The sequence below is a fragment of the Camponotus floridanus genome, unplaced genomic scaffold (assembly GCF_003227725.1).
Source record: "Camponotus floridanus strain SB8 unplaced genomic scaffold, Cflo_v7.5 scaffold2, whole genome shotgun sequence".
Taxonomy (NCBI): domain Eukaryota; kingdom Metazoa; phylum Arthropoda; class Insecta; order Hymenoptera; family Formicidae; genus Camponotus; species Camponotus floridanus.
In genome coordinates, this window is record NW_020229325.1 from 4,853,058 (window position 1) to 4,866,040 (window position 12,983).

The 12,983-nt window shown below is 37.8% G+C and overlaps 1 protein-coding gene across 2 annotated transcripts in view; it reads left to right on the plus strand.

Annotated features, from left to right (window-relative positions):
- LOC105253548 (frequenin-1) overlaps positions 1–7,340 on the plus strand; it is a 30,912-nt gene extending 23,572 nt beyond the window's left edge. For both annotated transcript variants that reach the window (XM_011261656.3, XM_025408078.1), the window contains exons 3-8: positions 3,038–3,062; positions 3,358–3,406; positions 3,671–3,760; positions 4,436–4,514; positions 5,296–5,384; positions 7,035–7,340. In XM_011261656.3, the coding sequence (XP_011259958.1) occupies positions 3,038–3,062; positions 3,358–3,406; positions 3,671–3,760; positions 4,436–4,514; positions 5,296–5,384; positions 7,035–7,202 (500 nt within the window). In that variant the 3' untranslated portion in view covers positions 7,203–7,340. The remainder of the gene's footprint in view (positions 1–3,037; positions 3,063–3,357; positions 3,407–3,670; positions 3,761–4,435; positions 4,515–5,295; positions 5,385–7,034) is intronic.
- Positions 7,341–12,983: the final 5,643 nt, after the last annotated feature.

The following is a 12,983-nucleotide window of genomic DNA, read 5'->3' on the forward strand; positions in this document are numbered from 1 at the left end:
CGTCCTCTTCGCTTATTCTCTCTTTCCTTTCTTTAACTCAAATGGAAACAAATGCCAACAAATTCTTCTTTTATTCTTTTTTTCTTTTATTGATTACTTTCAATTGTTTCCATTTATCGTTATAAAATTAACTTATTTTTATAAAACTTATAAAACTTATATATAAAACTTATTTTTCAAAAATATTTTTTAAAAAGCATTATGTATACGTATACATGCATATGTACATACACACACACATATATATTGCTTTATGATAGGATATATATATATATATATATATATATATGTATATATAATTATTTATTTATTTTTATCGAAAAATTTCTCTTTTAAATTGTTAAACTTACCAATTGTTAAAGTATACAATATAATATGCAATGCGAATATATACTCAAAAATAATATATGTTAACTTTTTTACATAGTATCTCCTAAAATTTGCATTCTCCATTATGAGATTTCTCCAATATTTTATCGCAGCGATTAAATACACACACGTGGGTATCGTAGTAAAATAATTTCATTTAAATATCACACACTGGTTACAGAGTCGCGGCTAATCCTCGTTTCCGAGCGAGTTTATGCGAATTAACGCGATAAACTGAATTATCATTTAGAGAGGCGCGCTTTTTCCCTGCTCAGGAAAAAAGTTTGCAGCTAGAAAGATATCGAGAGATTTAACGAACGAGAAAAGGGAGGAAATGGAGAAAAAGAAGATGCAATTTAGTCGGCAAAACCCCTAAGTCCAATGGACGAGTAACTACGGTCAATTAAGCATTTTCGACCCTCAAGCCAATTACAGGATTCGAATATTTCGAAACTCGGGACACAAACACTCACATGATATATCTAAATATAGCTAAATGTTCCGTCTGATCGATAACATGCGATAATATTATATAACGTTTCATATTGTGAAATTATTCGTCAAAGCGAGCAGCCATAAAATGACTATCATTATGTCACTAACACATGCAAGTAATTAATTAAATGAACCTTGCGAAAATTAATAATGACTTACACGTCGTTTGGAATCTGCTCCATGAGTCAATAGAATGAAAAATGAAAGGAATTCTCATTCTCATTAAAACGTCAGACGTTTTTCAAGAGTTGCGTGATTCGCTGCTACACCTTTATACTCTCAAACCAAACTCTTTTGATTAACGAAGGTTCCATGTCGGAAATGGCAAAGTGCTAGATTATATTTGAGATTAAACATGAAATTAATATCCCCCGAGACACATATAATACCTCTCACAAAGATATCGGCGCCGAAACTGACAGTTAACCGACAGCTGATCGATCGAAGGAGCTCCGAAAATAAAAAGTCGAAAACAGGACAGTATACGAACGAGACCAATCGATTTACATGGATATCGTGCACTGCATAGGCTACAATAATGATTCGAGTTTTAAATAAGCTTTTTATTGCGGCGTCGCAAAACCACGGAGGAATCACGAACACGAATCGTTTCGCTGAAAATATCTCCAACGCAAATCTTATTTGCATCGTTATAGAAATATTTCAGCAATCCATCGCGGGCATCGCCCTGTCAACTTAAAAAATAACGATCGGCTTGCGAGCTTGAGCTCCGTTAATATCATAATCATTGGTGATCTGTTTCGCTTAATTCTTGATATTCGACGAGAATCAATTTCTACGAGAGTAAAATAAAGAGTAACAAAAGTGATTTTATTTTCGTTCGGATAAAAATACGCCAGAAGTAATTCCCTCACGAAATTCGCTCGATGGCGAAAAACTTTTCGAATATTCTCTCCGACAAATAAAAGAGAAACCATTCTGATAATATTTTGATTAGATAATTTCTGATTAGATCATGTGATTTCTGGAGCAGTTGGAGCTCATCTCATACGAGAGAAGTTTGAGCTGCACTATTCGTAAAAGCTAATGGTATACTCGGGATGATGCAAGATTACCATATAAACCACAAAACTCTTCATGGTCTCTCCTAGTTCTATCGACCCCAAATGTTCGTCCTTCGCCCTTTACCCTTTGTCCCATTCTGCCATAACACATTCAGTTCAGCTGACGTAGAAAGCAAAGCGTTTTCCTCACGACACATGTACTTAATAACTATCGTCTGGTTAATTATTAAAATAAAATGTCAATAGAAGATTTTGTAAAATATTCTTAATCACCTATGCTTAAAAAAATACTAATATCTATTTGATATTGTCTAATTTTACAAACAACACATCAAATCACAGTAATATTTTCCTTTTAATAAAAAATGCACAAATAAAATTTTGATAAAGTACTCTTTATGAAGTTTACGAAACGAATCAGCAAGACGCGACATAATTACTATTCGTAGCTAATTTTCCTTTTCTATTTTGCCGATTTTTTTCTTCGATCACCATCGTAAAAAACGTCGAGTAATCCATTCGCTTAAATACAAAGATTCGAGGGGAAACTTTCATTATTCAAATAGCAACACACATCCGTCTTGAAATTGCCGTCTTATCGATTGTCTTTTGCGGTGTTATTCGTTTCCCTCGCTCAAATAAATTCAATCGACCGAATGAATCGTCCTGTATTGCATCGTTTTTTCTTTCAATTCATCATTTCTATGAGCGCGATACATTTTTATTTTTATGTTCAAAGTTAAAGTAGAAGACAACGTAATATTTTCAGCTCTTTCTCGTTCTTGGTTTGACACAACAAGGAACGATGAGCGTAGACCAGTCCAGATGCACACGGTACCGTATAAAAATTTGATCGCTTTCACGGGACAATCGAGTTTTTCAATGACACTATACCTCCGTACTGAATTTACCGAGAAAATCCGTCATACAATAAATCACACGGCAGTTGATACGAGCCTGGAGCACCGAGAACAATAATTCTCTTCCTTTCCCCTTCTCCCCTTTAAATTTCTTTCTCCGCGACTCTTTCCGTCGCGCTTTTTCTCACCGAACACTTTTCACGCGCGGAATAACTCAATCTTGCTATTTACGTCGTATGGTCAATAATTAATTACTTCTGCAAATCTCCTTTCTTGTTTCTGTTACAGTCACTGAAAAGGAGATTCGTCAATGGTAAGTTTAATTCTAAGGAAGAGAGACAATAAGTCATTATCAAAACTTGTACAAACTTGGACAGGATGATTGAAGATTTCGACGATAATTAAAAGAAAATAATTTATAACAGAATATTGTTAATGTAATTCTTTGTCAAATTAAAATAAAAAGTTATCAGAATTTATTACAAGCTATTAGAACACACACAAATAGATTCTCGAGAAATTATTTCATAATAATTAACGACGCAAAATATTGTATTTCTGTTTTATAGATAATTATTTATAATAGGACTACTTTATATGTGATTTAGGCACAAAGGATTTTTGAAAGATTGTCCCGATGGACTGCTAACAGAACAGGTATGTATACATACTGTTAACATATATTAATTACATTAACCTTCTCCTTCTCTTTTTTTCATTTACCAAAATTGTAAAACAGAAAAGATTAATATATGGAAATTTTTCAAATGAATATGAATAGTTGAATGTTTTACTCTATGGAAAGAGTATACATTAATCACACGCTACGTGACAACAACAGAGAAGGAAAGGGTTGATCACCCCAAATAATCGATAACGAGTGAAAAGCTCGAGATATGCACGAACCTCGCGTGATTTCAGGGGTTCATAAAGATCTACAAGCAGTTCTTCCCGCAGGGTGACCCGTCAAAGTTCGCCTCCCTTGTCTTCAGAGTCTTCGACGAGAACGCCGTGAGTTTCTTGTCACGTATCCACACATTGTAGCTTTCCACGAACTCTCACGCTTCTAAAATTTGCGATCGTCATGTCGGCGCTTGCGTGCAAAGGGCGATCACGCGATGTGCTTTCGACCACATCTTGCTCAAATTATTTTTCTCCCCCATCGCTGTCGTTGCCCTCGCAACATCTTTATTGCCGCGTTTAACTGCCGGTTCAGCATTTATTTAGTCTGACATTAGATAAGAATAGGTTGTTACATATAGCGAATTTACATAAAATCATGCATTGAACAAATTCTCACGCTAAAACAAACATTTAATCAAGTCGAATTGATCGCGATATTTAATCAGTGCTGGCTTGTTTTCGGAGTAATTCAATGAATATTTCTCGCCGCAAATCAATTATATCGGGGATATTGAGAAAAATATATATTTGAGACAGAAATTTCCCACAGATTTCTTTTACAAAACTACTCAACTTGCAAAGTCCCGAGAGAAGATAAAGATATTCGAGAGAGAGAAATTTATATACACAATATATCGATAGTTATTAGATTTAATTATAACTGCTAGTTTGTCTCTGAAAAGGACGATTGTCAATTAATTCGTGATTCTCGAATAGTTTGGAATTAATAGAAGAAAACATTTCGCGTGCAACAAAATAAGGAAATGTCGAATGTTGTTTCAGGATGGTACGATAGAGTTCGAGGAGTTCATAAGAGCTCTCTCAGTGACGTCACGCGGCAACCTGGACGAAAAGCTTCACTGTGAGTACCTCGTTCCTGATTCCCCTTGAAAAAACTTATCCACTTGAATTTGGGAAAATTCTCTCGTGAGCTATGTTGTTTGCCCACTCTACTTTGGATATATCACAAGCAATTGCCAAGATCCTCCTACGTATATTTCTCTATTTGATTTATTCAAGATAGTTAAGTCGAAAACTTAAGTCATCCAACTTTATTTGAAAAAAAAAAATCACCTTCTAACTTCTAGCTTCACGTGATTAAATTAAACTTGATAATTAAAAAGTAATTGCTTTTTACATTTTTTCAGAAAATTGATGAAATTTTTGATAAATATATTTGTAAAAATTAAATTAAATTACTTTTTCACTTGCTTATCAAATAATAATTTAATATTCATATTTTCTGCGAGTTATGTTTCGCGAAGAAAAGACATTCGAGATATACTGTGAAAAGAATTACACATAAAATTCGAGACGAACTATAAACTAGACGAACTATAAAAGATGATCACCGCAATGCGAGACGATAAACGAAACTCTCTCGATTGTCCTCTTCAAGAGAATAGCTATCGATGAACGATCGCAATCTGAACAGAAGTGAACAATGAAATGTATAGCTTCGTCAAAGTTATCACGATTGCAAACTAGATACCGTCGTGGAGAATACTTGCAAGCTCGCGAGAGAGAAAAATAAACACAAAACGGAGAGTTTTTCCTCTCAGAAGCGCCCTTTCGGTCATCTTCCTAAGAATTCAGTTGCAGAAGTCAATTGCGTTTCTCTTCCTTTCCTCGTCTCTTTTCAGGGGCCTTCCGTTTGTATGACGTGGACAACGATGGCTTCATTACGAGGGACGAGATGTACAATATAGTCGACGCGATATATCAGATGGTGGTAAGTGTATCCCTTTCAACGTACTTGGTCCGCGAGGAAACTTACGACATATGAAACATATTACGTTGTTCGCTTCTCCATTTTGTTGGTCTTCTTACCATCCACGTTCAATCTTTTCAAAAATAGTATTGACCCATCTCTAGATAATCACAAATTCTTGGAGAAGAAGTTGCTATTAAAAATCCAATAGTACAAACTTCGAAAGAAAAAATAATCTATTATTATTTTAATATTATACTATTTAATTGCTTGTTTTATTTATTTGATAGCTGTAAGTAAAATCGCTTACACAAGATTTATGTGTCTGCTTAAATCCGCGATTTGCTCGCTACAATCGTAATGACTCGCGTGCTCAATATCAAGTCAATATTTTATCCCAACGAGCGCGTTATGCATAACTAGTGGAAGTTATAATCCTCTGCGTAGCTTCCAACCGGTGCCCTGCAAGCGAGTTAGCGACACAAACTATAACGTTACTCGCCCTCGCTATTGCTCTTGACACAAGCGCGATGTATGCGGCTTCTTCGAAGTTACACAGTGTGACCTCTCATTATGCAACAGTCATTATAATCTTTCATCGGGTGACGTCTGCGTACTAACTCTTTAATTGTTTCATTCCGGATATCATCACGCGGCGAATGAATAGAAAATAATGTACCGGCGCTAATAATGAACGTGCGCTTCTCCCGGAAACAGGCATTACCTCCGTAATGCCATGTGCGCTAATTAAAGCATCGATACTAACAAGGTCGCCCACGCTCGTGATAGCGCACTTTCGTGCTAAACTTTCCGCGTTACTTCCACCGGGACGAAAAACTCCTATGGAATGAAATCCCCCGAAGGATCACACATATATTACGTTGACACTCTCTAGGCGTTGTTTTGCACGGATATTGCGCACCTGATGCACATTTTAGCGTAAAATTCGTTGGAGCGTGATCTCGAAAAGTCCATCGCGCGACAACGATTCTCCATTAATCACTTTGAAGTCTCGTTAATATTAATTTCAAAGAGAAATATATACAGTGACGTTATTATGTGTACATACCCGCGGGGGGAAAGGGGGGGGGGGTTCACGCATGGTAATCCATAAATATGCGGACCAACAAAGGCGCATGAACGAAAACTTTAATGATACGTCGACTTTGAAACACGATCGTACCGCGATTGATCTAAATGCAACCGATAAAACCGAATCACATTATCGGAAATTAGCGGATCGGCCGATTTCAATTAAAACTCGCGAGATCAAACGAATGTGTTAAAAGTCAATATCCCGCGTGGTGTTATAAGCCAACATGACGCTACCGGCAATAAATTCCCCGCCAATAAAATAATAATGGATAGTAAAACCTATTGCTCTCTCATATCATCGAAACGGCAATAAAGCTTCACGATAATAGGAATTAAATTCTCTGCATATTCATTTTTGCATTTTTAATAGAAAATTTGCAGATACTTTTTCTAAAATAATCTTACTAATTTCTCTTTTTAGTTTTAAAAATGCATTAATAGATTCATAATCTATAGTAAAGAAATATTTAAGCACGTTCGCCCTCTCTCTAGTAAGGATAACATGGCAATTGGAAGCCTCATTAAGTCCCGTCAATTAATTAAATTCCAAGGGAAGGATAATATTGGATGTTCCAGGGACAGCAACCGCAAGCCGAGGATGAGAACACCCCACAAAAGAGGGTCGACAAAATCTTCGACCAGATGGACAAGAACCACGACGACAAGCTCACCCTCGAAGAGTTTCGGGAGGGTAGCAAGGCCGATCCCAGGATCGTTCAGGCGTTATCCCTGGGCGGCGAGTAACCCTAATTTCCATCATAGGCGGCACGCAATCTTCGATATCGGAAGTCTCTACGCCGTCATCATTATCATAATTATCGGCGCGAACTGAGTGAACTGCTCGTCCCGATAATCGGCCGATGAAAAGCAACCCTGAGAAAAGGCAAGTCCACATCCGCGCGGTTTGGTATGCACGTATATAATAGAATAGAATAATTACGCGAGTGCAAAAAGCGTCTGAGATGTAGAGATTTGCGACTATTTTTGAAGAAATCTCTCGTCAAAGAATTATAATCTATCTCACTTTTTTCTACTTTCTCTATCTCTCTCTTTCTATCTGGCTCTCGGAGAAGATCGGTTCTCGTTCCCCGTTGGTGAATCGATCCCTCCATTTTCATTAACGATCCGATTTCGAGGAAATCCGAAATTCGGTGCTAATAAATAGATGTGTAGCATTCAAATAATCGTAGCTTTCAAGGAGACTGGACGTGACAAATTACACTGTTAATTAGAAAACGTACAGAATTTCTCGATATGAAGAAATTATTAGAGTACGAACGATGAAGATATATGAATCATGAGAGGAGAGTATTCTCATCGGGGCATTCTCTCGCCTCAAAAGCAGGTTCTTTTGTCGCGTAATTCCTCCTCTGCATTTTCCTTATTCCGTCGACAAAGTAACATCACGGTAATAAAATAACGAGTAAAATTCAAAAAAGATGCTCGACGAGCGCGACGCTCGAATATTAACGAAGGTTGCCGGCGTTATTTCCGATTATTGCAGCGTCTTTATATTAAGTAAAAAGTGGAAAAAAAACGGAAAAGGATAGCAGGAAAATTGCAGCGGGGATAAGCATTCAAATGCAGACACAACTGATCGTGCATTGTGTGGACGTTGCGTTGTGAGTACGAACAAAAATTCCGAAGTCACACAATGAGCACGTACGTATTCCAACAATACCGACAAAAGAATCAGGAGACGTGCAATTTTTACGTGCATTTTTATTTTTGACGATGAATAGCGCAACAACAACGAGAAAGTACAATTCGCCTTTATCCTTTTGTAATCTTCGTTTTTTTTACGCAACGCTCTTCTATTAAATTTCCTCGTCATTCAATCGTATAATCAATTCAATCAAGAGTATAAATATCGATATGCCGTTTGGAGACATTTATATAATACGAGTATTACTTTATATAAGATCACCTTAGAAGTGCTGTCGATTATTCATTTTTAAATGTCAAAAAATGATGTCGGGTAAAATATTAACGAGCGTTGCGTGCTACTAGTAAAATTGCACCAGCGATTTGATGCCCGGTCGCACCATTTGCGCGTGCAAGTGATTTCTTAACAAACTGCGGCGCCATCGCGAGAATATCGACTCACGTTGCGTAACGCGGTATTAGACGGCGTGGCAAAAATTCGGCGGTACCGAGACGGTGACTAAGCAAAGGAAGAAGATGGGTAATGAACAATCCACTCTTTCCGATATTAATGAGTGTTTTACGTCACTTACGAGAGACGAATCGTTCGACCGTACAATTTACCTGCTTACAGTGCAGCGTATCATCAATAGGATCTTTGCCGGATTAGAATGTGAAATCGAAGAAAAGCACGGGGAATATAATTAAAATAAATATGGAAGAAGAACGATATATGTTAGTCTTGAATCGCAAAAGAGTCCAGTTATGTTATTACATTAGTCGTGTATCGCATAATGTGCTCTGATAATAGGATATTTTACTAGAAAGTATACAAATAGAATTATAAAGAAAGCGAGGATAATGAAAAATAATGAATGAGATTATTAAATATGAGTACTACGTAATAACGTCGAATATTGACAGCAAAATTACATCTACTTCAGATCTCTTAAATCTATGTGCTTTAATTCATCGACACTCTTGATGTTCTACTTCCAAATTTCAACGATCTAATTTTCATTCAAGACTCAAGTAGAATAAAACTTGCGATCAATAAAGACAAGAGTATCGGGCGTCATTTGGAACAGATACTTTTACCTGGAATAAACTGATTAAAATTACATGAAAAACGATTCGAAACAAGACTGAAAGAACATGCGATAATCTATCTGTTTCTCGCATAATGACGATCAATTCATCATCATATATAATCATTATAATATAAGATCCGCTCCCATGAAACATTAAACTAGAGTCAAAGATAGGAAAGGCGGAAGAGACAGAAATATTAGATTGAAATAAAGCGAACGTCAAGAGTGATTAAATTAAATGAGGGAAAGACCGAACTTACGGGACGGATCTCTACATAATACGATTAAAAGAAGCGAAGGAGAAATAATTCATCGAAAATTCGAATCGATTGACACGATTGATTGTCTATAATCGCACGGTGTAGGAGACAATAAAGCGAGAGTGCAGGGAAAGCGGACAGCGATAATGACTTACGTTTAGTTAGTAGAGAACACCCACGCGATGTGACAGTATTGGTACATGGATTTATCAGAATTTCGGATCTCCTATTCTTCGATATAAAGAAGAGCGTCAGATGTTCGTCGGATAAGAGCGGGGAAAATCCAATGTGACAGAGCGAGAGCGCCAAGGACGATTAAAGGAAGTAGGCAGATAGGTGGAAGTAGGTATGGAAGAGAGACGCAGCCAGACGTCTCCCGGATCGATCCGTTATAACATTCTGCGTTCCACGAGATATAGTCGAATGAGTGCCAGGGCGAAGTTGCGCGAAGAGCAAAAAGAAAAATGTTGGAGATAATCGCGTGAGAAAGGAAGAAGGTAGAGGAAAGCGAAAAGCGAACATACGGTTAGCTATGCCGATGGCGTTTCTTACGGATGCGAGACCGAACGGGGATAAATTCCACGACAATAAGGACGGTCCGGATCATAAATCTTACACGGTTCATGACCTCTCGGTCAACTCTTTTAAAGAATAAACCGACGTTTACACGCGGGGGCAGATAAGAGGTCGTTGCCGAGGAAATTGGAAAAACATGTCGTGAAAGAGAGAAAGCAAACACGACGGACCGGTGGCGCACGAAAGATAACGGCAAGTTAAATAAGGTCCGAGAGAGGATCGCCGACGTCTTATGAAAAATACATAAGCGCCCAGTCTGGTGCCGTCATGCAATATGTAGCGCGTTGCTGTCAAAATTGCAAGATGCGCCTGGTTGTATTTCCGCGTGCAAAAACCAGGATTCGGCGAAGCTTTTTCCGAGACCACCGAGGTCTGCGAAGAAAGTTTCGGTTCTTATAATCAACGACGTAGTCTCCTTTTCAAGTTTCGCGTCGCGCGGAATCTGAGATGCGGCGATAATTAGAATTAGCAAAAACGAGAAATTCATTCGTTTCACCGGTAAACGAATAAAATAAATACGAATGTGCGCAATCGTTAACGAGCGAGATTAAAAATAAATTTATAACGTATGTTCCTGAGAGATCTTATTGCTGCGGAAAATTAACGCGTTTTGCCTTAGCAAAAAAAGAAAAAGTAGGTTTGCAAAGAAAAAATGAATAAAGAAAAAGAACCCTTCGAGAAGCTAAAATTCACGGTACCATTGAATTTTCAAAGCGGGATTCTATCTTTTTCTATCGCTGCACGTTCACTATTCTACGACTGGATGAATGTAAAGCGAGATGTGATATGAGTCAACTTATACAAGAATGAGTTTGTGACAGAGAGAAATGCCACATAACCGGCAACAAAAATTCACAAAAATATCTCTAGAGATTTAAATGCGACGCTACGAAGCATATGTTTATTGCCTCAAAAAACGAGCGCATATATATTTATTATAGGGCGACAAAAATTTTACGCATTCAATATAGTGCGTAAAAATAAGCTCGACATAATAAAACAATATTTGGTTTATACCAACAGACAAATATTAAATTTGCGAAATATATTCGGTAAATTTGAGAAATAAATCACCGCTTAGAATTTGACTTTTATCCCGTGTGATTTAAGAACCTTTATCCATTTCGCACACCAGGGGGGATCAGCCATATACGGAATAATAGAATAAAATCCCATGAATCTGCCCGACTTGTCGCTTTTTTGGACACTAAAAAATTAACGCAATGTTCGATAAGTTTTTCGTTCGTTTCAGGGCTCTCATTCTTTAGAGTTTTCGCAAAAAGCTACGTAGATCTGTACCGCGATCTGAGTAATCATTTCCAGAAGAGATGAGTGACTCGTCTAATATTGATATTGCGATAAATATTACTTCGTTTCGTGCGCAGCAAACTCTTTTTTATCTGACGAAATGAAACGAAAAAAGAAGCGAATATATTGAAATTCTTTGCATAACGGACACGTCGATGGAGCTTGCGCGACTCGCGCTTATCTGGTATTCTTCAGAACGCTCGACAAATTTTTGCCGTGCCATAAAAGCGCACACCGTCTATATTTCTGCAGTCTTTATCTCCGCGTGTCGTGATAATCATATTTTAGCTAATTTTTTGTCATCAAATTGATGACACTCGATATTAGAGGGAGTCCGTGTATTTCTCGCGCTTCTTTGTTTTTACTTAATTTTTTAGCTGTACTAAACTTGCCATCGCGTCGGGTCGCCATAAATTCAAGACGCGCGTGCTTTCGCCTTAACGTCGGTCCACCCCGACGGTTTATTCCCTTCTTTCCTCCCATCTCTTCTCGCGTTTCTCGCCTAAGTTTTCACGTGGCCGGAATTTCAGTAGCCGTTCGCGGATAAGTCTATTTCCGGAATAAAACTTGAACGATGGCCAAAGTGCCTTCAATTCTCCAGGCGACCGAAACTCATTTACCACGTAACGTATATTCGATGTTTTTCACGCTTTGCGGCCTTCTTATTCCATCGCTAATTTCGTCGGCCGACTACTAGTTGCAAATTTTTTCGCCACTCGAGATTTACAGCTGCCCGAAATTTGAACTATTATTTATTCCTTCCTTTATTTTTCACACGTTTCCATTCGTAAAACTCCAGGGCATTTTTCATCATCCCTATACCGAGCATATTTTTCTTTTCACGCTTACTTTACTCCTTCCTTCGCTTGTTTTATATTCGTTTCTTTATCGAGCGATGGCTTGCAAAATGTATAGAACGAACAACAATGCGGTTAGCGATTCGCGCAGCGAAATAAAATTGCAACGATAATAACAGAGTGGTGCAGGAAATTCCAGGATATATGTTTGCATATTGTAATATCCCAGCAGCCAGGAGCAACGATTAATTATACCCATGATAAACTTAAAAGCCATTATCGTCCTCGACATTATGTGTTTGTTCGTAGCTTTAATATAACTTCGGTTTAAAAATTCATATCCGCACCGACACATCCTTTTCAAAATTCTAATGATATCATTATTCGCATTTATGTATGTGATTTCAAAAGATTCTTAAAATAAGTAATACGCCGTGCAAAGCTAGGTCGGGAAATTAGCATCGCGCGATCTAGTCACACAAGCAAATATTAACCATTCGCTTGTCAAACCATTCGAGGTAGGAGAGAGATTCAATCCTTCGAACGATCCTTCGAGGTCGAAATTAATCAAAAGACGATGAAAGGATCGATATATCCGAAATTCATTGGACGCCCTCGCGCTCGCAGCAACATCGCGCCGATGAGATATCAATCACTCGTTACAGATTGACGTATCCCATTATTTAGCCACGCCAAATATTTACGACATTCGGATACTCGAGAGTTAGAGAGACACGCATGTCCTCGGCGAAATGGCGCGAACAGACATGCGTGACAGGCATGGAGGCTCGGCAGGAACGGCTCGATATTGGCAAACTTCCAAACTATATTTTTTCTTTCTGCTCCTAT